This window comes from Hemicordylus capensis, chromosome 3 (genome assembly GCF_027244095.1).
Source record: "Hemicordylus capensis ecotype Gifberg chromosome 3, rHemCap1.1.pri, whole genome shotgun sequence".
NCBI classification, from domain to species: Eukaryota; Metazoa; Chordata; class Lepidosauria; order Squamata; family Cordylidae; genus Hemicordylus; species Hemicordylus capensis.
Window position 1 is genome coordinate 811,395 of NC_069659.1, and position 22,614 is coordinate 834,008.

Here is a 22,614-nt window from a genome sequence, read left to right on the forward strand (position 1 = left end):
CCGGCCCCTCCCCGGCGCCGGCCCGAGGAGTCTTTCCCCGGAACCTTTCCCCTTCCTGCCTGGTCAGTCAGGCCTTCTGAGCAGGAACCGCCCCCCCCCCCGAATGCCCAGATGGCTTCTTTCCGCCTCCCTGGTCCCTTCCGAGGCCTCCGCCAGCGGTTGCAAGGGAGGGGGGCACGGCTGTTATTCCAGGCTCACGGACGCAGGGCGCAAAGGGGGGCGGGAGGGGGCGCCGGGTTCCCCGCCATGATCCGGAGCGGGGAGGGCAACCTGGCCTGAAGGGATTCAAGCACACCTCTCCGCGGCGGCACCTCCTGGGCAGCGGGAAGCCAGGGGGCAGCGGCAGGAAGGAAGCGCCCCAAGGCCCCCGCCGTCCGTGAAGGGGGCTGTGCGTCCCCAGCCGCCCTCTGCAGCTGCCTCCAGGCTCTGGCTCTGGCTCTGGAGCCGCGTGTGGTGGGCGAGAGGGTCCGTCTCCCGCGGCGGCCTCCTCCTCCTCCTCCTCCTCGTCCCCCACTCACACACCCTGGCGCAGCAGGGCAGCCACCTGAGGCCCGCCGCAGCCCCCCCGCCCCGTCGCGCAAGGCAGCGAGCCGCCAGCCCTCGCCTTCCTCCTGCTCTTGCCTCCGCGGGCGCCACGGGGGGACTGCTGCTGCGCCTGCCCCGCCTCAAGCCACCAGATGGGGCATTTCTGGCAAAACCAGCATGGCCTGCCTGCGGCAAAGGGCAAGGGCGCGTCCCGTGCCGGCGGGAGCTGCTCTCAGCCGGATCCGGCCTTTGCGCTGGGGGCGGGGGGAGAGAGAGAGGTGGTGGAGAGGCCGGCCAGGGCGCAAGCCAGCCCCGCGGCGGGCAAGAGCAGAGCGAGCCTCCTCCACTGCTGCACTCGGCCGGGCTGCGGGGGAGGAGGCCACGTGCTTGCGCTGGCACCTGAGACAAACCACCCACCCCTGCAGCCCCTCCGCCGAGAGCCCCAATGGCCCGGCCCCTAGTCCCCCCCTCCCCGCCCTTCTCTCCATGTGAGCCGCTTCCCGCTTCGCTCCCTCCCAAGTTCATTTGGCCAGGAGGATTCGCAGTCCCTCGCCAGCCAGAGGCCTCCTCCTCCTCCTCCGGCGGCCGCTCTTTGTCCGACCAACTTCTGGGCCAGCCGAAAGACGAACGGGCCGAGCTGCGTCTCGGCCTCGTCAGACCCTGCGTCGCGGTGTCGCTATTAGGGGTCGGCCAAGCGTGTTGCGTCGTCCTCCTTCCAGCCTTGCGGCACACACTGCGCTGACGGCGAGGAGCCGCTCACGCTTCCGATGCCTTCTTTCGGGTTTTCTCTGGGCTGTTCTAGCGCTACCACGTCGCGCGTCCCCTGCAGAGAAAGAGCAGCGTTTCCCGGACGCTTTCCAGATTGCGAGCCTTGCAGCAAAGCGGGTGTAGACGGCAGCACGTTGTGGCGCCGAAGTCAAATCTGTCCTCAGGGGCCAAGCCCCTCTCTCCCACGGGCAGAGACAGCTAGTTCTTTGCAACGCAGATGCTGTGCCAGCAAGATCACCTGAAAGCGGGCGCTGGAAACAGGAAGGGCTGCGCTGCCTCGACACAGGCCGTCGGGAAGCACACTTCAGGGACCTCCCTGGGGCCACACTGTGGGGATCGGGTGCCTGTTGCAGAGTCTGGGGTTCTGGGGGTCATTTTCAATACGAGCCTGCCAAGCCAAAGCCATTTACCCGGCTGCGGCATGTAATCGGCCGAGGGAGAGCTGGACGGGCAGGTGGGCAGGCTTGCCAAGCCCCCCCCCCCGAGGGCGGCAGCAGGAGGGCGGGCAGGCGCTGGGCTCCTCCCTTGAAGGCTCATCTCCATCCACCCCTGCCGCCCCCCCCCCCCGCTTGCTGGTGGTCGGTGCTTCGGGCGGGGCCTGGTGGAGCAGAGAATCCGCCTGCAGGCTCCTGCCAGCCACCTCTTCAGAAGCGCAGCTAACGCAGATCTGCGTGCTGGGCTAGTAGCCGTCTAGAGTCTCTGGCAGCCCAAGACCAGCAGGAGCCTTGAGGCGCCTGAAGGGCTCTGAGGGAACAGGCAAGGGCTCCAGGCCAGCCGCTCAGTGCCGCTCCTGCTGCGGGGGGCGGGGGGGGGCACAACAGCGGCTCCTCCCCCGCCCCCACCCCACGTATCTGAGCATCTTGAAGCCAGGTGCCCCCCCCCGGGCCTGACTCTTGCTGACGCTCCTTCCCTGACCATTTCCCGCCCCCATTAGAGATCCTCAGGAAAGGTCTCCTGTTCCGGAAAGTGGGGGCTCTAGCCGTGCCCCCCCTCAGGGTCCCACCCAGGGCATCGGTCCCTTGCGAAAGCCGCATTTCAGGGTCAAGCGGAGCACGGACGTCAGCTCCACACGAGGACTCCCGGCTTCATCATCGCGGGGGGGGGGCGCGCTGCTGCCACTGCCACCCCCGGCTTCATCATGCCCAGAAACAACCCAGGAGCATCTGCTCAGGATGAATAATTCAGGGAAGAGCAGCGAGCCGGGTGGGCGGCAGAGAAGGGGCTGCCCTAGAGCCTCGGAGTCCCCACCGCATCCTCGACGTTTCCCCACGACCCACAGCAGAAAGGAGAAGGCAGCTCCATTCCATTCCAAGGGCTTTATTGGACAGACACAGCCAGCAAGACCCCGCACCCCAACCGGCACAACAAGAGAGGCAGAAGCGGGATTCTCTGCTGGTGAAAAGGCGCGCGGGGGGGGCCCTCAGGGAGGGAGACTGGCCGGAGCCCGGCCTGGGTGGGGGTGGGGCCCCTGCTGCTTGAGAGAAGCAAAGCCGGCCTCCCTTCTCCCCTCACTCGCCAGGAAGAGGCTGATGGTCCTGAGGGGCAGCACCAGATGGCCACCACCACTCACCCCCCACGCAGCACATGGCCTCCTCAGTCAAGGGCAGGCCAGCCAGATTCCTGCCACCGGGCAGCTGACCAGCCACTGCTCCAGGAAAGGGAACCATCAGGGCCTTCTGGGGAAACAGGAGGCTGGACTCCAGAGTCCTGGCCCCACGGCGGCCTCTGGCCCTGCAGCCAGGCCCTTTCCCGTCCTCCTCCCCCCTGCCTCTTCCAGAGCCACACTCCACCTCCCTGGGCACCACCCTCTAAGCAGCCCCCCTGAAGCATAGGGGCTTCCAGCAGAGAAGCGGGGCGGGGGGGGGAGCCAGACCGAGAACAGCTGCCAGGGGCATTGGGGGGCGGATGAGGAGCGGGATCATTCTGTCCTGGGGAAGAGGCGGTCCTCGGGGGGGGGGGCGTGTTACGTGCTGTGGAGGCAGGAGGTCTGTCTCTATCCACTGGTGCCCCAGCTAGGAGATCTGGGAAAGGCCAGTGGTAGCCCCCTGGCCCAGCTTCCTCTATGAGTGGCCCTCTCCTGGCCCCTGCAAACAGGCAGGAAGCCCCAAGGAGGGCAGCGCCTCCTCCTCCTCCTCCTTTGCAGGCGCCCCAGGGTGGATCTCCACCTCCTTTCCCTTTGATGACCCCTGCAGGAAGCACCCCTTCTCAGCCAGGAGGGAAGCAAGCCACTGGGGCCCCCCAACGCTACTGTCAAGGGGAGAGCAGCGGAACCTGGGGTGGGAGGGGAGGTCTCGGCAGGGGGCTCCCGCTGCAACCAAGAAGAAGCCGGGAGGCCCCCCTGACACGTCCCGGGCCCCCGGAGGGTCAGGGGGGGCCGACGCTGCTGACGGTGGTGTAGCTGAACTTGGAGAGGGAGGCCCCCGTGGCAGTGGCCTCGTCATCCGGGGGGTGGGGGCGGCGCCGGCGGCAGGGGGCGAGGCAGCAGACAAAGGTGGCGGCGAAGGCCTTGCGGAACCGCTTGTTCATGAAGCAGTAGACGAGGGGGTTGGTGCAGGTGGAGGAGTAGGCCAGCAGGTGGATGAAGGAGATGGGCGTGCCCGAGAGGGCCCGGAGGGCGGCCGCCTCGTCAAAGGCGCGCCAGGTGTTGGCCACGTAGAGGGGCAGCCAGCAGACGAAGAACATGGCCACGATCACCACCAGCATGCGGATGACCCTCTTCTTGGCCAGCAGCTTGGCGTCGGAGCTGTTGATGCGGGCCTGCTCCTGCCTGGCGCTGGCCTCCGGGGTCAGGACCGACAGCTCCACGGCCCCCCCTGCAGGCCGGGGCACCTGGATGTAGCAGCCGTCCCCCTCCTCGCCAAGGGCCAGGGGCGCAGCTCCTCCTCCTCCGCCGCCGCCGCCCCCGTTCTGCTGAACTGAGGACCCACAGAAACAAGACCATTTACCAGTCTGGGGAGGGGGGAGACAGGCCCTCCCCTCCTCGCCCCAACCCACATGCCTCAGGCCCTCTCCCCACTGCACAATGTGTGTCTGTAAAGACAGCCATTCCAAAGGGAAGCAGCAGACTCGGGTCAGACCGATTTTTTAAAAAGACAAATGTGGGTTAATAAAGGGCCCCTTCATAGTGGATCTGCCTGTTTTGCATCTAAGACCCTGAGGACCAAAGTCAAGCGCTGCTGCCCCGAGGAAGCCTCCAGGGCCACAGGGCCCCCCTCCCTCCCTCCCTGGGGTCCCCAGGGGCCTCCATCCCTTGCTGATGGCCAGGGTTACTTCCAGCACACCTGGACGGCTAGCAGGTCGGGGGGGGGCTCCTCAGAGGCTGCATGGGGGGGAAATGGGGGGCGGGGGGGCTGGATGGCCTCCTGGCAGCCACTGTGGGCCACAGACTGAGGTGCTGCTGCTGGGCCACGAGCAAAGGGAGGTGCCAGAGGCGACCCCCACACTGCCTGTTCGCAAAGGGGGCTCGGCCAGTTTCGTCCCGGGGCCCCAAACTGCCCCGCAGCAGGAGGCCTTCTTCGGTCCCTGTCCTGGAAGGAGCTCCAGCTCAGCTCCAGCAGGGCAGCTGCCAAGAGAGTCTCTGCTGGGGGTCCACGTGGGACAGCCTGAGCCGGGCGTGGCTCCTGGGGAGGGGGCAGGAGGGAGCCCGGGGCCGCCCCAGGAGGGCAACCAGCAGGCGGCTTCCCCTGGCTGCAGCCGGGCCCGGAAAGCTCTTGCTGGAGGCTGCAGGCGGGCAGGCAGGCGGGCGGGCTCCTCCTCTGGCCACAGCAGCCGCAGAGCCCCCCCCCCACTGGCCAAGAGGGGCTCACTAAGCCCAGCAGCCCCTTTGGGGCGTGGCGAGTCTCTGTATTGAGCAGCAGGGGGACCCTCCTCTGGCCCCCCATGGCGGCTGCTGCTGCTGCTGGTGTCCGTCTTCTGTGGTGAGCCCTTTGGGGACAGGGAGCCACCTCATCTGTTTAGTTACATCTCTGCAAACTGCTTCGGGAACTTTGGTTGAAAAGCAGTCTATCAATATCCATCGTATCCGTATCCTTAAGACGCCCCCTTGGACATCCCCCGGCGGGCTGGGGCTCGAGGCCTGGCAAAGCCACCCACACTGGGCCCACACTGCCCCACAGCACAGGGGTCCTCCTCACTGGGCCTCACTGGGCGAAGGGAGCTGAAGGAGTCCAGCAAGCTCGGCCACAGGCAGCTCAGCACCAGGGCAAGGCCTCTTTCTCCTTGCTCTGCCTAGGGATGTTCACGAACCTCTTCAGGGGCCCTTTCCGGGCCTCCAAACGGGGGGGGGGGAGGAAGGGTTTCCCAAGTTTGAAGCCGGGGAGGGGTGCCACTTTGAGGGCAGGGGAGTGTGCACTCCCCCCCCCGCCGGTACTTCTGGCCCAAGAGGGGGAAAGGGCGGCAGGGAAGTACACTGCTGTCCTGAAGGCTTTTACAGACATCAAGTGCCGTGGGGGGGGCGGGGGGGGGGGGTAAGTGACACCCCACCCCCTCGAGCCACCCCTGCCCAGTTCCATGCACATGCCTGGCTCTGTCCCCACCCCACAGGCCTAGATGCCTGAGCTGCTGCCTTCTGCCTCTGGGGGTGGGGGGGGCAAGGGAGGGAGGGGGAGAGGAGGAGGCCCCCAGACCACCAGCTTAGAGCAGGGACTTGCTTCTGCAGCCAGGCAGGCCGCCCTCCCCCCCCGCTCCTCCGTACCTTTGGCCTCCCGGGTGAGGTCCATCTCGAACTGGATGCCGCGGTACAGCTCCCGGGAGATCAGTCCGTAAGCAACGATCATCACCAGTCCGGGGACAAAGAACAGCGTGACCAGGAGCAGGACGGACCTGGGGGTGGGGAGGAAAGGGGCACAGGGTTACCTTGTGTATACACACACACACCCCTCCCCCAGATGACCTTCAGCAGTGCCCACGGACCATGCAGAGCTAGGCGTTAATGAAGGCTCTGTCTGCCAAGGACTACTGGCCAGGATGGTTCTCTGAAACCTCATGTGTAGGGGCAGTCTACCTGGGAAACAAGGCTGGACTTCACAGATCTTTAGAGCCTCTGCCTATGTTTTAATGGGCTTAGCCCCCGATTCTACTGTGCATAAGCATGTTCACCACCACCCCTGGATTGTGGCCAAAGTGCACAGTGAACGCAGGGAAGCTTTGGAAGCTGCTGGGAAACTCTCCCCTGGCTGAGAGACCTTTTTGCCAGGGATGCCAGAGAAGGGAGACCTCCTGGCTCCAACGCAGGGACCCCCAGCCGAGAACGCATTTCTGTGTTTCCCACTTTCCCCACAGAACACAAAGAGGTCAGCTACAGGGAGAACACATCTGCATACAAAAGATCGATACATTTTCACTTTTCAGACAGAAGATGCAGCCTAAACTGCCGTGGGAACAGGCAGCTGAGCGCCATCAACGGGCCCCTGCACAACTGCCTGGCTCTCGACATGCGTAAAGCAAATGGTGATGAAGCAGGGGCGGGGGGGGCGGCGGCTTGGGGGTGGCATGCACCAGGCGACAAGGCGGCTGCATCCACCTCCACCCTCGGAGAGCGGAAGGCACCTTGGAAAGTGGGGCACTCCCGGGGGGGGGGCGGTCCAGGGAAGCCCCTTGCTCTCTTGGGCGGGGCTGGCAGAGGAGGCACATGAAGTGACGCAGGCGGAGCCAGGTGGTGCTGGTGCCCAAGGCTTCGCCAGCCGGGCACCTCCACTCCAAGAGGAGGCCACAAGGTGTGGGCGCTGGGAGCCGAACAAGCTGCAAGGGCAGGCAAGGAGCAGACTTATTCAGGTTTTCAGATTTGTTTTGATTTTTGACTCATTTCAAAATGAGTTCTTCAGCTGTTTTTTAAATTCTCTTTTGTATTTTCTTTTTACCTTTTTTGGTCTGTTATGGTTTAATGTGTCATGTGTTCCATTGTATGTTTTAATCCTCTGTTGCGAGCCACCAAGAGAACAATTTGTGATGGGGTGGCTAACAAATAACGTTTATTATTTATTTGTTTGTTTATTTATGACACTTGCCATGCTGACGTCTGGTTGAGGAGCAGCCAGCCGGTCATGCTTTGAGGGCAAGCTCCTCGGGGCAGGCATCTGTCCATGTTGCCTATGCCACCGGTTCCCAAGCTGCGTACCTCCTCAGTTACTTATCTATCTCTTTATTTAACATATTGACATCCCGCCCAAAACTCACTCTCTGAGCGGTTTACAGTAAAGCAGTTACGGTAAGTTGCCGAACTACAACTCCCATCATCCCCAGCCACAATAAACTGTAGTCCAGCAACATCTGGAAGACCCCTGGCCGAGGCCATTCGGAAGGCGCCAGGCGGCCACCCCCCACCCCCCCGGCGCTGCTGGGCCTCCAAAGGGCCTTCCGGGACCGGCTGCTGCTTCTGCCTCCCCTGCCGAGACGCAGCAGCAGCAGCGGCCCCTTCCCAGCATGCACTGCTCCCAGCCATGACTCACCAGGCCTGCTTGATGCGGAGCTCAGGCCAGATGTGGCTGCACTGAAACGTGGCGGGGCTGGAGGGCAAGGAGACGGTGGTGCTGTAGACGGGGTAAGGCAGCATGAGGAGGGCCGAGAGCAGCCAGGTGGCCGCGATGACGCGGTAGGCGTGGGAGTGCGTCTGCCACACGCGGGACTGCAGCGGGTTGCAGATGGCGCTGTAGCGCTCGCTGGCGATGGCGACCAGGCTGAAGGTGGAGACACTCACCGACATCCCTGGAGGAGGCAGGAGGCCAGGCTGAGCCAGGACCCGGCGGAGACCCCCCCTCAGCCCCCACCCCACCCCGGGTGCAAGCCCCTCCCTCTCAGCGGGCTTGGCAGAGCAGGCGGGGGGAGACGGGGGCAGCCGCTGGCCCTCTGCTTGGCCCCCAGGAGCGCCACCAAAGGGGCAGCAGCACCAGCCTCTTGGAATGGCATTTGGCGACTGGGCGCTGTCAGGCGGCCAGAGGGAGATGGAGCTGTTTGGGGCCCGCCCTGCTCACTGTCCCCACCACACCCCCAGAAGGAGCCAGGCAAAAGCCCTGCCCCCCCCCCCGCTGGGCCTCTGCCCTCCAGCAGGGCCAGGCCAACTCACCCATGAGGTAGGAAGCGGTCTTGCAGATGATCTTCCCAAAGATGAAGGTCCTCATCAGGTTGGGGATGAAGGTGAAAGGCATGCAGAAGAGGGCCACCATGAGGTCACTGAGCGCCAGGGAGAGCAGGAAGGAGTTGGTGATGGTCCGGAGGCGCTTGTTGACCGCCAGCACCACAATGACCAGGGTGTTCCCAAAAACGCTGAAGAGGAAGATCACCGAGTAGAGGAACACCCGCACTGTCAGGTCCAGCTCTGAGGAGAGATGGGGGTGGGGGGGGGAGAAGCAGTGACCGAGAGGGCTGGGCTGGATGGCGCCCCCCGGCCCCCTTCCAGAGCGGTCATGGAGGAACCTGGAGAGGGGAGAAGAGAGTCCCTCCTGGGGAGGAAGACGCAGAGGGTGCAACTTCCTCCCACTGGGAGGCAGGAAAGGACAGGTCAAGGTTTTTTTGCCGAGTCCTTTGGGGACAGGGAGCCATCTTATTTACTTCTTATTCATTCTGCTATGTAAACAGCTCTGGAACTCTGTTGAGAAGCAGGCGATAATTACTACTACTACTACCACCCCCACCCCCAGGCCCTTCCTCCCCAGGCAGTGCCAGGCTGGGCTCACTGGCTCGAGCCTTCTTTGCTCATTCCTGTGCCCTGCAGAAGGGGGCACCCTCAGCAATGACCTTGCCCCTCAGGGGACCTGCCTGAGGCCCTGGCCATCCTGCCCTCTGCTGGTCCTTCTTTCCACCCAGCTGGGGCTGATCCTGGCCCTGGTCCGCCCGTGCCATGCAGTCCCCCCAGACTCCCCCCCCCGCCTCAGCCCCATCCTGGCAACCCCGTCAAGGTCCCTTCGGCAGCACCAGACAGACGTGGCAGTTCAGTGGCAGTTGAAGTGGGGGCGAGCAAGTGGCCTGACGCTCAGCAGCCTGCTCAGGGGAGGAGATGGGCGCAGCCCCCCCCCCCGCCCCTTCCTCCCTGGCTCCCCAGGTGCCTGCCCCACTCCTTTCTCCCAGGGGAGCCAGGCAGGCGGCTGCTTGCCCAGAGACCTCTCTGCTGATAAGGATGTCTTGGTCTTGGTGACATGCGGAGATGTGAGCAGAAGGCAAGGGAGGGGGTGTGGTGGGCGGAGGAGGGGGCAGCACCAGCTGCAAAAGGCTCCAGAAGTCGAGGTGCCTCCTCCTCCTCCTCCTCATGCATGGTGCTTGGAGTGCACACCCAGCCCCAGGAAGGGAGAGGAGCAGCAGGCCTCTTCCTCGCTCCCAAAAAGAGCGCCTGGACGGGCCCGGCTTCGTGCCAGAGACCTGCTGTGGCTGGAGACGCATTCACATCACTCGGAGACTCCGTTTTTACATTGTGACTGTTTGTTATGAAGAATCTCTACGGGCTGCTGCTGCTTTTCAACCGAAGAGAGTCTAGCAAACTGGCAGAGAAAGGAGAAAAGGGCCCCCTGCCCCAAAGGGGTCACAAGCGAAGAAGCAGCCGCAGGGAAACACCGGCAATCAACCACGGGGGTCGCTGGGGTCGGGGTGGGGGGAGGCTGCGCTGGGGCCAAGAGTGGCCTTGCTCTCCCCCAGGGCTAAAGAGAAGAGACCCCCTCCCCCACCTTACAAAGTGCCTCTTTGCCCAGTGGGGGTGCGGGGGGAGATCCATCGCCAGGAATAAGGGGGACCCCATCCCTGGTTTCATGCTGCTGGGAGTCTCCCCCTCCTCCGCCATCACAGCGCCCACTTCAGGGAGGAGGGCAGGGAGGCGGGAAATGCGCGCCCGCTCCCACTCTAGACAACGCAGCCAGAGGCCGTCTTTATGCGCCGGGCGGGGGGGGGGGAGAAGATCCCCTCCTGGTTGCAGGGCTGACCTTCTTCCCAGCCACCTGTAACTGGGCATGGCGCGGCGGCGGCGGCGGCGTTTGAAGGACCTCCGCCCGCTCTCCATTCCTCTGCAGCCAAAGAGGTGCCAGAAGACCGCCACTCGGGAGGCATCCACACCCAGCCCAGGAATCCCCTCTCCCTGCGTGGCGACCGAAAGGCTTGCACACGTGCCTGTGAGGCACTTCAGGCACCCGGGCAGGGAGTCTCGGGGGACTGGGGCAAGGCCCGGCGGGGAGGCTGGAGAATGCGGCCAGTGCTGCGGGGCAGGAGGCAGTGCCGCCGGAACCGGCGAAGGGGTCCTCCTGGCTGGCTGAGCGGAGGCACCCACCGGGATGAAAGGGCGCGGGGCGAGGGAAGCGCCCTCTCGTTCCCGACTGGCCGGAGGAGCCTCGCGGCTGGAAGGAGCCCCAGGCGGCGGGGCGGGAGACGGAAGGGGGCGCGCGCGTGTCGGGCGGCCGGGGCGGGAGCGGGCGGCGGGTCTGCGGGGCACGGGGGTCCCGCCGGCCGCCCGCGGGGACACACTCACACGCGCCTTCGTCTCACCTCCGGGGCCTCCGCGGGCGGGTTTCCGAGAAGGGTCGCATCCGGTGTCGTTGGCCGAGCCGTTCTCGGGACGGCAGAGCTGCGACTGGTTCAGCGCCCGCGACGCCTCCATGCTGCGCGGCGGCGGCGGCAGCTCGCTTCTCACGGTCCCTGGGCCGGCGGCCCACCTCGCGGCGGCGGCGGCGGCGGCTGCTGCTGATGCTGCTGGGCGCCCATCCCCGCAGCGCGAGAGCAGCCGCCGCTTCTCCCTGCGGCTGCTGCCTCCGAGAGCTGCTGCTGCGGTTGTTGCTGCTGCTGCCGCCGCCGCCGCCGCCACAGATACCCGGCCGGCTGCAGCGACCGGCTGGCTGGCACTGACTGACTGCCAGCTCCGCGCCGAGCCCCAAGCGCGGCCGGCTGGCCAGCGCCCCCTGGCGGCGGCTGCAGCGCCTGGCCACGCCCGCGTCAGCCCGCCCCGTCGGCACAGGCTCCCGCTGAAGGGACCGGCCCTCTGCACATGTTCCGGGGGCAGCAGGAAGCGCGCTCAGCGGCGCCCACGTTTCGTTTGCCAAGGTCTTGCCCCATAGTAAGTCTTCGGCATGGAGGCTAGCCTCTGAGCATGTACAGAGCGCAACCAGGGCCATGTTTCGCCTTAGCATGTGTGTCTCTGAGCCTGTGCAGAGTGCTTTCCCGTCGCGGCCTCCCTGGCATTTGGGGCGGAGAGGCGCTGCGGGGGAAAGGCCAACAGCAGCAGCCGCGGCAGTAATGCCTGGTGGGCTCCAGTGCCACAATCAGCCCACGCCGGTACCCCTCCCCGCCCCCAGCGCCAGGCACCGGAGGGCTTGCTGGGCACCGGGCCGGCTGCGGGGAGAGCCAGGAGCCTGCGCGGGGCGCGCGGGGGAGGCCAGTGGCCGGCCGCACGTCTCCCAGCAGCGCCAGGCGCGCGGAGGCACGCCGTGTTTGCTCGGGGCACCGGCGGAGGCGCTTCGCTTGCCCGCCGGGTGTTGACACAGGTGCTGTTTACCTGGTGGAGGAGCCGAGCCGCTGCCGAAGTGGGGCGGGAGGGCGGGCGGGCGGAAGGGAGACGTCGGCGCCCCCTGAGAGGGGAGGTGGTGGCAGGCTGAGATCCTGCTGCCGATCTCCCTCAAGTGGCATCGTGGGCAGGGGGCATACATAGGGCACCCCCCGCTGCCCGCACAGCTCCAAGTGGGCCTGGAGGAGGAACTGCCCCCCCTTCTAGTCATGCCCAACACAGGCCGGCAACAACAGCCCCCCCCGCCCCCAGCAACAAGCCCGCCGCCCGCCAGGCTGGGCTCTCCTCCGTAGAGGCGGGCGGCCCCCTTCCTCCTCCTCCTCCTCCCCCCACCAGGCTGGGCCCCTCCCCGCTGGACTCCTGGCATGGGCCGCTTCAAGGCTTCAGCTGGGCTGTGCCAGGCCGAGCCCAGCCATCGTGCCGCGGGCTGGTGCCGAAGCGACTCTCCCGCCGCCCGCACACCCCCAATCGTGCCCCGCCCGCCGGGATCCGCCCGCCCGCCGCCACCACGCAGCTTGCCGCCTCCTGCCTGCTGGTGGGGAAGCAGATGCTTCCGGGGCTCTGGCTGCCGGCGCGGGGCTGAGTGGTGGTGAGCAGGACGGACGAGGCGGCAGGGAGGGCTGGGGTCGTATCGGCGCCCCCTCTTTGGCACAACACCAGCGGAGACCCTGAGCCCTCGAACTATGGGGCGGAAGCAGAGGTGCGCCTAGAGCCGGGACCTAAAGTCCTCTGGAGCCCCCCCCGCAAGTTAAGCATCACCCCCCTACACAGGTGACAAACACTGTTTTTAACACGTAGGTTCTGGAGGACACAAACAACAACTGAACTTGTAAGAATCTGAAACAGGCCTGTTGATGCAAACCTGCATCAGCAGAAACATCTCAACAGGCTCCCAGCCCGCGTAGTTCTCCCCCCTCCCTGCCGGTCTCTCCAGAAGAGGACAGGACAGACAAAGGAGGATGTGGAGGCCCTGGAAGTCCCGGGGGGAGGGCGCCTCTGGGCGGAAGCCTCCACTCGCCCCGAGGTCAGCTAGCCCTTGTGGGCTGCTGGTCTTGTGGGGGCACCCAAGAGGCAGCCCGGGAGTGCCCTGCCTGCAGGCCGGCCATTCACCATGCAGCCCTTCTAGACCAATGGCCGGCCAGCCTGCAGGCAGTGCAGCTGTGACTCCCAGGGCGGCGGTGGCAGCAGCACAGAGCGCTATCCCAGCCTGGTGCTGCAGCTGCTTGGCTCTCATGAGAACATCAGACCAGCCCTGCTGCAGGATCAGGCCCAAGGAGGAGGCTCATCCAGTCCAGCCACAGTGGCCCACCAGAGGCCTCCAAGAAGCCCACAGGCAAGAGGTCTGTGCATGCCCCCCTCCTGCTGCTGTGGCTCCCCTGCAACTGGGATTGAGAAGGATCCTGCCTCTGAGGCTGGAGGTGGCCTGGAGCCATCAGACTGATGGACTCTCAGCTGCCGGAACAGCAGCTCTCAGGAATCGGCTCCACTAAGGAAATGCTGCTCCTTGCTGTCTAAGCCCCCCGGCTGGGCTCCTGTCTTTCAATCACTGCCCCAGTGCTTCCTACAGCAGCAGCAACTAATCTAGGGGGCAGGTCCATGTGTGGATTGGTAAGCGATTGGTGGACAGGAAACAGAGGGTGGGAATCAATGGACCGTTTTCACAATGGAGGGAAGAAAGAAGTGGGGTCCCATCCTCCAAGGATCTGTACTGGGACTGCTGCTCTTTAACCTGTTCATAAATGATCCACAAGTTGGCACACTGAGGAGGACATTGTAGAACTGGAAAAGGTGCAGAAGGGGGCAACCAAGATGACCAGGGGCCTAGAGCACCTTCCTTATGGGGCAAAGCTACAACATCGGGGCTTCTTAGCTTAGAAAAAAGACAACTGAGGAGGGGCATGATAGAGGTCTATAAAATTATGCAGCGTGTGGAGAGAAGTTCTTCTCCCTCGCTCACCACACTGGGACCAGGGGTCACCCCATGAAACTGAAGGCCAGGAAATCTAGGACCAACCAAAAGAAGTAGTGTTCCTCACAGCACATAATTAATCTATGGAATTCTCTGCCATGGGATGTGATGATGGCCACCAGCTTGAATGGCTTAGATGAATTCATGGAGGACAGACAGGTCTATCAATGGCTACTAGTCTGGTGGCTATAGGCCACCTCCAGCAGGTGAGCAACAGCAGGCAGGGCGTCAGCCTTCATCATCTCCTGCTTATGGGCTCCCCAGAGGCATCTACTGGGCCACGGTGGGAAACAGGATGGTGGACTAGATAGACCTCCTTGGGCACGATCCAGCAGGGCTGTTCTTATGTTCTTAAAACATCCAAAACTGAAAGCCTGATGAAACAGGTGTGTTTTCAAAAGCCATTTAAAAGCAACTGGAGACGGGGAGATTCTGATGTCATTTGGGAGTGTGTTCCAGAGCCTTGGTGCAACCCTAGAGAAGGCCCAAGTTTGGGCTGCCACCAAGTGAGCCTGGGGCAACCACAATCAGACCTCCCCGATTCTCTTAATAGGTGGTGGGGCGCCAGAAAAAGTCGCTCTCTTAAGTCGGGCTAACTAGACCCCAATCCCTGTTTCTTCCACGCCCTCATACCACACCTTCGCCCTCCCAGATGGCTCTCTCCCTTTCTGTGGGGCAACACTTTCCATGGCGACCACTGCAAGAGCTGGCTACAGCATTGGTGGCCTTTTAGTTTAGAAAGGACTAAATGGTGTGTGTGTGGTTCAGGCTTTTAAAATGATGCAGGGCATGGCAAGAGTGTCTCTCACAACACTAGAAGCAGGCCCCCTCGCAGAAGGGCTGGACAGGTGGGTTTAGAAGGACATACCCCAGGGAGGGAGGGAGGGAGGGAGGAAGGGCTTCTGCACACATCATTGATCTGCGGAAGCCGCTGCTGCAGGTGTTCTGGTGACCAAGGTGTCGATGACTTCAACAGACAGTCAGGTAAATTCATGGAGGTCAGCAGGTCTCTCAGTGGCTCCTGGTTGTCTTGATGGCCATAGGCGACCTCTAGGCTCAGAGGCAGGTGCAGCAATGGCAGGAGAAGGGGCCTGCCTTCATCTCCTGATTGTGGGCTCCCCAGAGGCATCTGGTGGGCCACTGCGGGCCTGATCCAACAGACAGGCTCTTCTGATGTTCTTAAGTCACACTGAGAATGAGAGGACCTCTGATCACTTTATTTATTTATTTTTATTTACTGTATATTTATTGTTAAATTTATATACCGCCTTTCATTAAAAACAGTCACAAGGTGATCATATGTGGAGTGCCTGTCCCTTGCCAAGGATCAGGACTGCGCTAGGAAAAGGGCTGCAGGTCAGGAATGGGGTCCTCAGGGCCTGGTTTTGGCACAAGCGAAGCATGCTCCAGCTGAGGGCCTTTTAGAAATCCAGACTCTACATCCACTACAGCCATCCCTCACCCACCGCGAGGGTGCTGTTCTGGCAAAACCTCACTGTTGGCAAAAATTTGTGGCTGGCGAGCAATTGAAATCAATAGGAATCAGGGGGTTAGGGGAACTGCAGTCTCAAAAAGACGGACAAATCAAAGGAAAAAAAATACAAAAATATTGACCAAAATCACCTGGAATCCCATCAAGAAGAATAAGCAGGAGGAACAAGTAAACGGAACCTCTAGAAAATTCTGAAACCACCCCACCCCCAATCACTCGAAGGCACTTCTGAACTCCGAAAACCCCACCCAAAATCACTTGAAATCATGAGGAGTTGGCAAGGTCAGCAAGAGGAATGAGTGGATTGAACCTCTGAGCCCCCATCCCCAAATTTCTGAAAAAAGCTCTCCCAAATCACTCAAAAATCTCGCCAAACTGTGAATACTTGGGTTTTGGTTGGTGAGACCGGCCACCAGTTCCCAGTCACGGATGCTCAAAACCGCCGTTGGCAAGGGATGGCTGTATTTTCTTTCCAGTTATAAAACGACTGCTCTAAAAAATCACCACTGTGGAAACGAAGTAAGTTCCATATTTTAAAGGCCTATCCTCCAGCAGAGTTACTCACAGATTCCACATGCTAGAAGTCTGGGCCTTCAGAGCTGGGGAGGAAGATCCCATGAACAGTCTTAAATGATAGAGAGATTTCCAAGGAGACGGTCCTTCAGTGGTTCTTCTTGACAGCCAGATGCATTTCAACCACACCTGGGTCGTCTTCAGTGGCGCACCAGAGTATCTCCCACGTTTTGTGAGCAATCCAGACTCTGGCGAGGGATCCCTCTTGGACCCCAATCCTAGAGTGCCTGTACTAGGACGAGCAAGAACTGCTTGTAGACTGCCATGTGTCTGTGGGATGTGGGTACAAGACCCGCCACAGTCCTCTGCTTTGATCCGCAAGCACCCTTCCCGAGTCCGGCAACGTGGCCCCTTGGTGGCCTTCTCTGCCCATCCCCCCTCCCAAACAGAGAGGCCATTCACACGACTGGGGGGACAAGGCAGCAGGGGGAGGGGGGAGGCTTGTCTGACTCACCTTCCCCCCAGATGAGCGAGGTTGTTATTCTGGGAATGCGGATGTCCCAGATGGGCAGTGGTGTGTGGTGCAGCGCGTGATGCTGCTGCGGCCCGGCCTCCGCGGATCCCACCGTGCACCACGTGACAAGTGGGGGAAGCAGCCTGGCTGGCACATGAGCAGAAAGGGTTAGGGTTAGGGGAGCACTCGCTCCCGTAACCTCTGAAAAGCCGGGCTAGGCAGCGCTGCCCCACCACCAGGATCAGGCCCTCACATGCAGCCTAATCCAGGCCGGGCTTGCCTGCACGTGAGAAGAGCCTCAGCCAGACTCCTCCGGAAGCGCAAATCTCCTGGCTCCTGGTCAGCCCTCTTGTGAAACTGGCCCCACCGAGCTCGGCTTTTGGAACAGGCTCCTCCTTCCCCTGCCACGGTGAGAGGGCAGGTGGGTTTGCCATCTCCCCCCCCACCCGGCCCCTTCCCCCTGTTCTGCTTTGAACAGCCAGCAGAGAGGAAGCGAGGCTGCCCCCCCACCCCCCCTGGTTTCATCCACTTCATGTCTGCTGTCAGCGGCAGCTTGCCTTAAGGGGCTGGGTGGGGGGGGCGCTAAAGGGGACCGCTCCGGTTGCCTCTTTTCTCCCCCACCCCCTCGGAGAGCCACCCAGCCTGCTGACTGGCCATTCGCCGGGAAGCGTGGAGGCAAATGAGTTTCAGAGTCAGTAATTGTCGCGAGAGGCCCACTGGGGTCAAAATCCCTCCGTTGTTCACCTCTCCACTGGCTCAGTGCAACCCCCCTCCCGGTCTAGAGGCAGGAGGCCGCTGCCTTCTCATTGCTGCTATGGCCCCTCCACAAAATGGGGTCACTTATATCTCCCCAGAAAACAAGGAAAGGGGATGATGAGTGGATTCATCCAGGAGCAGCTCTTCCCACGGGGGGGGGGCACGGCAAAAGGAGGTGCTGCTGCCTGTGCTTCATGGCAACCGCTTGGGTTGCTCCTTTCTCCCACCCTGTGCTGTCTGCAGGCTGGCCATTTGTCAGGTAGAGCTGCAGAGTTAAGTTCATGCAGCTCGACCTGACAGATGGTCAGCCTGTAGGCAGCACAGGGCTTGGCTGTGGTGAGAAAGAAAGGAGCAGCCACTGCTGGGAACCGGCGCCCCACCCACCCCGGATGAGTCTGAAAGGCACAAGAGCATGGCAAAGGGGAAAGGTGGCAGCCCGTGTGGCTGGGCTTCCAGGTGACCGACAGGCGGCTGAGACTCTGTCTGGGAGGCTTACCCGGAGGGCGGCGCTTCCACCCAGGCCAAGAGGGCCGCCCATGAGTGGACCTCCTCCTCCACGGCCTCATCATGGGCAGGCGGCCCCCTTGGCCCCGGAAACGGGCAAATGGCGCCGGCCCAGCAGGGCCCTTTCCCTGGCCTGGCTTCCTCGGGCCTCCCACTCCAGCACCAGCCCTGGCCTCCTCCTGGGATCCCGTCCAGAGAGTTTATGGGCCCTGGGGCAGCAGGCAGGTGTGACGGGGGGGGGGGCGGCTCTCAGAGGACTCCTGCATGTGTGTGCACAGCCGGGGGGGGGCTTGTTTCGGGGGGCCTGGCGCAGGTGGCCGCGCCCGCGCGCCCGCTCTCCGCTCCCTACCCCGCCCGCCACCGCCAGCCAAGCGCGGCTCTTGGGCGCTGCTTTGCCGCCGGCGGGCGGGCGGGCGGGCTCTGGGAGGAGGCTTGCAGAGGGGCGGGCGCTGAGGGGCCCACGGCTTCCCCGCCGGTCGCGGCTCCGGTCAGCCTGATGGCCTCGCAGGCGAGCCGGTCACGCGCCAGCCTCCCGCGCCCGGAAATGAAGCTGCCGAGGCCGCGGCAACGAGGAAATGAGGTTTCGGCGCGGGGGAGGAGGGGGCGGGGGGCAGCAGCCCCCCCCTCGGAGGAGGCGCGGGCGCGCTGCGCGTGCGACGGCGGGAGCAGATTGGACGGCGCGGACCGTCTGGCGGCCCGAGAGAGGGAGGCGCGGGCGGAGGGGTCCTGCCGCTGCCGCCGCCGCCGCCGCCGGGCTCCCCGCTCGTCTCTGCGCCCAAGATGCGCCCGTTGCTGCTGCCCGTACCTGGGCGCGGGTGGTGGGTGACGCCAGACTCGGAGCTCGCCGGGCGGGGCTCCCTCCAGGCGGCGGGACAGTCCCAGCCTGGCGCGCTGCGCTGCGCTCCTGGAGGCTGCTGCTGCTGCCAAGGCTGGGCGGCATCGAGAGCCGAGGCGGGGCGCGAGGGAGGGAGGCGCGATCCCTGGGATGGCTGCTGGTGTTTGCTGTCCCAAGGAGGCCGCCCCTTCAGACACAACTGGCCGCCTGCCAGGCAAGGCGAGGCTACTGGCAGCTAGCTGGGAGGCAAGGCTGGGCCTTTGCTGGGGTGGGGTGCGGGGCCCTGGCGGCGGCAGCTCCGGGCAGGGCTGGGGAAAGGCCGCCTCTGCCGGAAACCCTGCAGAGCCGGGCTGCTGCTGCTGCCAGCCAGTGTAGTCGACGCTGAGCCAGATGGAGTGAGGAAGGGTCTGCCTCCGGCAGCATAAGGCAGCTCCGGAGGGGGAAAGCCCGTCCCACTCCTCGCTCAGCCCTGGAGCACCGGCCCTGCACGCAGAAGGACCCAGGTTGCTGCTGGCATCCCCGGCAGGGCTGAGGAGGAGAGAAGTGTCCGTCTCAGGCAGTTCCGCAGAGCAGGCCGGTCTCGGGAAAGCCACGGTCAGGCTTGGGAGAAGGTGGCTGCCGTGTTCATATGTCCGGCAAGGAGGGAGGGTGGGGGTGGGAGGCAAAGGGGCCTCTGAGGAAGGAAGACAAAGCCCCCGGGGAGGCAGAGTAGCCCCCCACCCCACCCCCCAGGGACACCTGAAGCAGGCCAGGCGGACTGGGCCCTTGAGCGGGGAAGGGTGGGCCACTTTATCTGCTGGGCCCGGAGGCCAAGGGGAAGCCAAGGAGGCCGCATTGCAGATGGCGCTGGGAGGGGTCTGTGCCAGCAGGGGTGCCTGGTGGTGGTGGTGGGGGGATTAGTGGGCCAGATCTCCTCAGGCCTGGTCAGAGGCAGGATTAGGGCAGGAAAGACAGCATCGGGGTGGGTGGGGGGGGGAGAGAAAGAGTCCGTCCTCCCATCGTCTCCCCAAGAGACTCTGGGGCTTGTGGGGTGCGAGACACAGAAGTGCTCCTCCGTCTTCCTTCCTGCTGGCCTTGCTGGAGCCCAGTCAGGAGGCCGGCTGGCATCGGGAGGGAGGGCTCTCCCAGCCCCAGAACAGACGGAGCAAAGGAAAGGGCAGAGCAGGAGCCCGGCAAGGCCTCAGCGCTGGGCAGCAGCTTCTCGGGGGCGCTGGTGGGCTGCGTTCCGCAAAGGCCATGGCAGGAAGGGGGGCCGCAAGGGAGGGTGGGGCTGGGCTGGGTCAGGTGACCAGGCCGCAGCAGAGAGGATTCCTGGGGCAAGCCTGGAGAAGCTGGAGGGGGGGCGGGGGGGCAGTCTGGAGCTGAGGCAAGGAAGGCTTGATAGGGGAGCAAGAAGCCCCTTCCCCTGGCCCACAGTCCACGCCCAGGCTTGCTTCCTCCACCTGAGTAGGCCCATTGGGAGGGAGGTCCAGATCTCTGCCCAAACCAAGTCCAGATGCTGGCCCAGATCCAGCCCTGCGGTTGCTCTGAGGGTCCAAGAGGTGATGGGCTATAGGGACTGAATTAGGGCCCAGCAGAGGGGTGTTCTTGGGGAAGCACAAGTGTGGGACCTCACTTGTGGGGCTGGGCCTGGGGTGCCGCCATGATGGGTGTTCTGAGGTGCCCCCCCATTCTCCGGCTGGCTTTTGGGTGGTGCCCTCCTGAGGTGGGAACAGGGCCAGAGATGAGCCTGGCCCCTCCTGGGGTGAAGGACCCGGAGCCCTGGGAAGGGTGCCCACTCCAAGGGCCAGAAAGGCTATGCGGTGGGGGGGGGGAAGGGAAGCTTCCATGGGGGAGCTTAGAGGGGTCCCCCCCTCCTGTGGTCTGCAGAAGCATCCACCCCCACTTCCAGCCGGCCGGCCCAAGGTCTAAAAGTGCCAAGGTCAGGGGGTTTGTTTTGCACAAATCAACACAAGCAAGGACTAAACTGCAAACCTCAGCTTCCTCCTGGCAAACTTCCCATCCTCTGAATTTCCCCACGTCTTGCAAAATTGGATCTTGCAGACCACTTCCTTGGCCATGACCACCCCGGTGCACTCTCCGTGCCAAATCCTGTGTCAGGGCCTTACAAGCGCACCACCTTTCGGAGGTGGTTTAAGTATCTCCAGACTTTGGATTCAGACATGCAAAGAGAGCCAGAGGTGGCCATCCCGGTGGACGGACTGAAGGCCAAACTGACCTGGAGGCAGACATGGCCAAAACAAGGCGGGCCTCACCTGGCCAGGCAGCAGCCTCACCTGGTTTCTTGGGGTGCCCCCGCCCCCAGTCTGCATGGCTCAAATGGGGGTGAGCTTGCTTGCTGTGGAGTGTGTGGGGGGTCCTCTCTTTCTCCCTTGCAGGGGTCCCTTCTGAAAGTGTGGAGACAGGTTGGGGTATTTCTAGTTCAGCGGCGGGGCGGGGGGTTTGATCTGGGATTTCCACTCCTTCACTCACTCTTCATGGAGTGGGAAGGTTCACATATTATGGTGTCCATCCATGGTCCACCTGCACCTTCTCTACTCAAAGGAGAGCTGGTCTGGTGGTGGCAAGCAGGACTTGTCCCCTTAGCTAAGCAGGGTCTTCAGCCGAGGAGGGATCGGGCAGGGGAGGGGGCTGCCCAGCAGCACCTCCAGAGCAGAAAAGGAGCAAGCAGGAGGCCAGGCCCGGCTTGCATATGAAAGGGAGACCTGATGTGTGAGCACTGCAAGAGATTCCCCTCAGGGGATGAAGCCGCTCTGGGAAGAGCAGAAGGTTTTAAGTTCCCTCCCTGGCTTCTCCAAGATAGGGCTGAGAGAGATTCCTGCCTGCAACCTTGGAGAAGCTGCTGCCAGTCTGTGAAGACAATACTGAGCGGGATGGACCAAGGGTCTGACTCGGTATATGGCAGCTTGCTAGGTTCCCAAGAGGCAGCTCAGGTGGCTCCTCATTCTCCATGCAGCTCCACCTGACAAATGGCCAGCCTGCAGGCAGTGCGGCACTCAGGTGGGGCAGGAGAGAGAAGAGCGCCTCCTTGGCCCCCCCTGGACTGCACACCTGGACCCTTGCACCGTCTTCTTTGGAAAGGCGCTGGCCACACAGGAGGGACCAACGGGGGCTCACGAGGTGAGCCCTGGCAGGGCACAGACCGAGCCCCCAAGGGAAGGAGGGGGCTGGGCAACCCCAGGGGGGGGGGGAGACCCCAGCCTGAAGCTCTGCCTCCAGACAAGTCAGGCAAGAGGATTCTCTCTGGCAACGCCAGGCCCGGTGCTGCGGAGGGTGGGGGGGGCAGCTTTGGCCAGCACCCGGCCCTCGGCCCCCTGCTGCCCCGGAAGATGGCGCTTCAGCCGAGGAGGGATCGGGCAGGGGAGGGGGCTGCCCAGCAGCACCTCCAGAGCAGAAAAGGAGCAAGCAGGAGGCCAGGCCCGGCTGCCCAGGGGCTTGGAAGCCGACCGAGGGGGCCCTCCCCAGGCCCGAGCCCATCTCTGGGCTGGCTGCTGCTCCCAGTCCGGGGGCGCCAATGGCCTCCAATGTTGGGGGGGGGGCAGCCGGCTCCCCTTGCCGGCTGCTGGCTGTGGCCGGCCGGCCTGCCTGCCTGCCAGCCATCCCTTGCTGGGGCAAGGAGTGAGCAAGCGCCCCCCCCAGGCCTCTGTGCTGTGCCCGGTGCGGGTGGGTGGGCTGAGCTGGGGGGGGGCACCCTCGAGACAAGGCGGCAGATGCTGCCTGGCAGGCCGGCCTCTTGGGTTGAGTTGGGGTGGGGCTCAGTGCTCCCTCCCAGATGTTGTGGACTACAACTCCCAGCATCCCTGGCTGCTGCAATGGCTTTTGCTTGGGGCTTCTGGGAGAACACTGGTGGGGATGCAGCGGGGGTGGGGTGGGGCTGGTGCTCGGATAACCCACCTTTGAGGCAACTGCCTCACCTTGCCTCGTGACAGGAACGCCCCGCCCCCTGAGCATACACAGAGCACACTTCCCTCATGATTTCAGTCCACCCTCAGGCATCCTGGAGAGCGGAAGGAGGCAAAGGGCCCCACTGCCCCTCTCCCTTCAGAGGGGGAGCACCGCCCCCCGCCCCCCCCCCCAGCATGGAGGCTGCGCTGGATGAACACCCACCCCCCGCCCCTGGCCTCTTGGCTGGAAAGGAAAGGAAGGGTCTCCTGGCCTGTTTTCCATCCGGCAGGGGATCAGGTGGGGGAGGGGCAGCCTCCTGCCTCAGTGTGAGGCCTCCAAGGACTGTGTGCCCCCCCCCAAACTGGTTCTCTCCACCCTCCTC

The 22,614-nt window shown here is 63.7% G+C and overlaps 2 protein-coding genes across 2 annotated transcripts; both read right to left on the reverse strand.

Moving 5' to 3' along the window:
* Positions 1-2,594: 2,594 nt before the first annotated feature.
* CCKBR (cholecystokinin B receptor) lies at positions 2,595-11,242 on the reverse strand. Its single transcript, XM_053310427.1, has 5 exons — positions 10,753-11,242; positions 8,354-8,605; positions 7,740-7,995; positions 5,987-6,114; positions 2,595-4,208 (listed from the first exon to the last, which is right to left on the reverse strand). Exons 1-5 carry the CDS (start codon positions 10,862-10,864, stop codon positions 3,658-3,660), a joined length of 1,299 nt encoding a protein of 432 aa, XP_053166402.1. The 5' UTR covers positions 10,865-11,242; the 3' UTR covers positions 2,595-3,657.
* A 3,170-nt stretch (positions 11,243-14,412) lies between these two features.
* LOC128349481 (mitogen-activated protein kinase 7-like) lies at positions 14,413-19,991 on the reverse strand. The gene is made up of 6 exons (XM_053305834.1): positions 19,963-19,991; positions 17,975-18,554; positions 17,505-17,758; positions 16,253-16,399; positions 15,791-16,030; positions 14,413-14,922 (listed from the first exon to the last, which is right to left on the reverse strand). Exons 1-6 carry the CDS (start codon positions 19,989-19,991, stop codon positions 14,913-14,915), a joined length of 1,260 nt encoding a protein of 419 aa, XP_053161809.1. The 3' UTR covers positions 14,413-14,912.
* Positions 19,992-22,614: the final 2,623 nt, after the last annotated feature.

Excerpts from the sequence above, each read along its gene's own strand:
- LOC128349481 (XM_053305834.1), bottom strand. The coding sequence starts at position 19,991 with ATGGCGGCACCCCAGGCCCAGCCCCACAA. Across the intron at positions 17,759-17,974 it reads CCGCGACCGGCGGGGAAGCC|CCGCCCCCCCCCCCGTCACA; the intron begins GTGGGCCCCTCA and ends GTCCTCTGAGAG. Across the intron at positions 16,031-16,252 it reads CTCGCTCATCTGGGGGGAAG|TACAGGCACTCTAGGATTGG; the intron begins GTGAGTCAGACA and ends TGCTCGTCCTAG.
- CCKBR (XM_053310427.1), bottom strand. The coding sequence starts at position 10,864 with ATGGAGGCGTCGCGGGCGCTGAACCAGTCGCAGCTCTGCCGTCCCGAG. Across the intron at positions 8,606-10,752 it reads CGCCCGCGGAGGCCCCGGAG|AGCTGGACCTGACAGTGCGG; the intron begins GTGAGACGAAGG and ends ATCTCTCCTCAG. Across the intron at positions 7,996-8,353 it reads GACCGCTTCCTACCTCATGG|GGATGTCGGTGAGTGTCTCC; the intron begins GTGAGTTGGCCT and ends TGCCTCCTCCAG.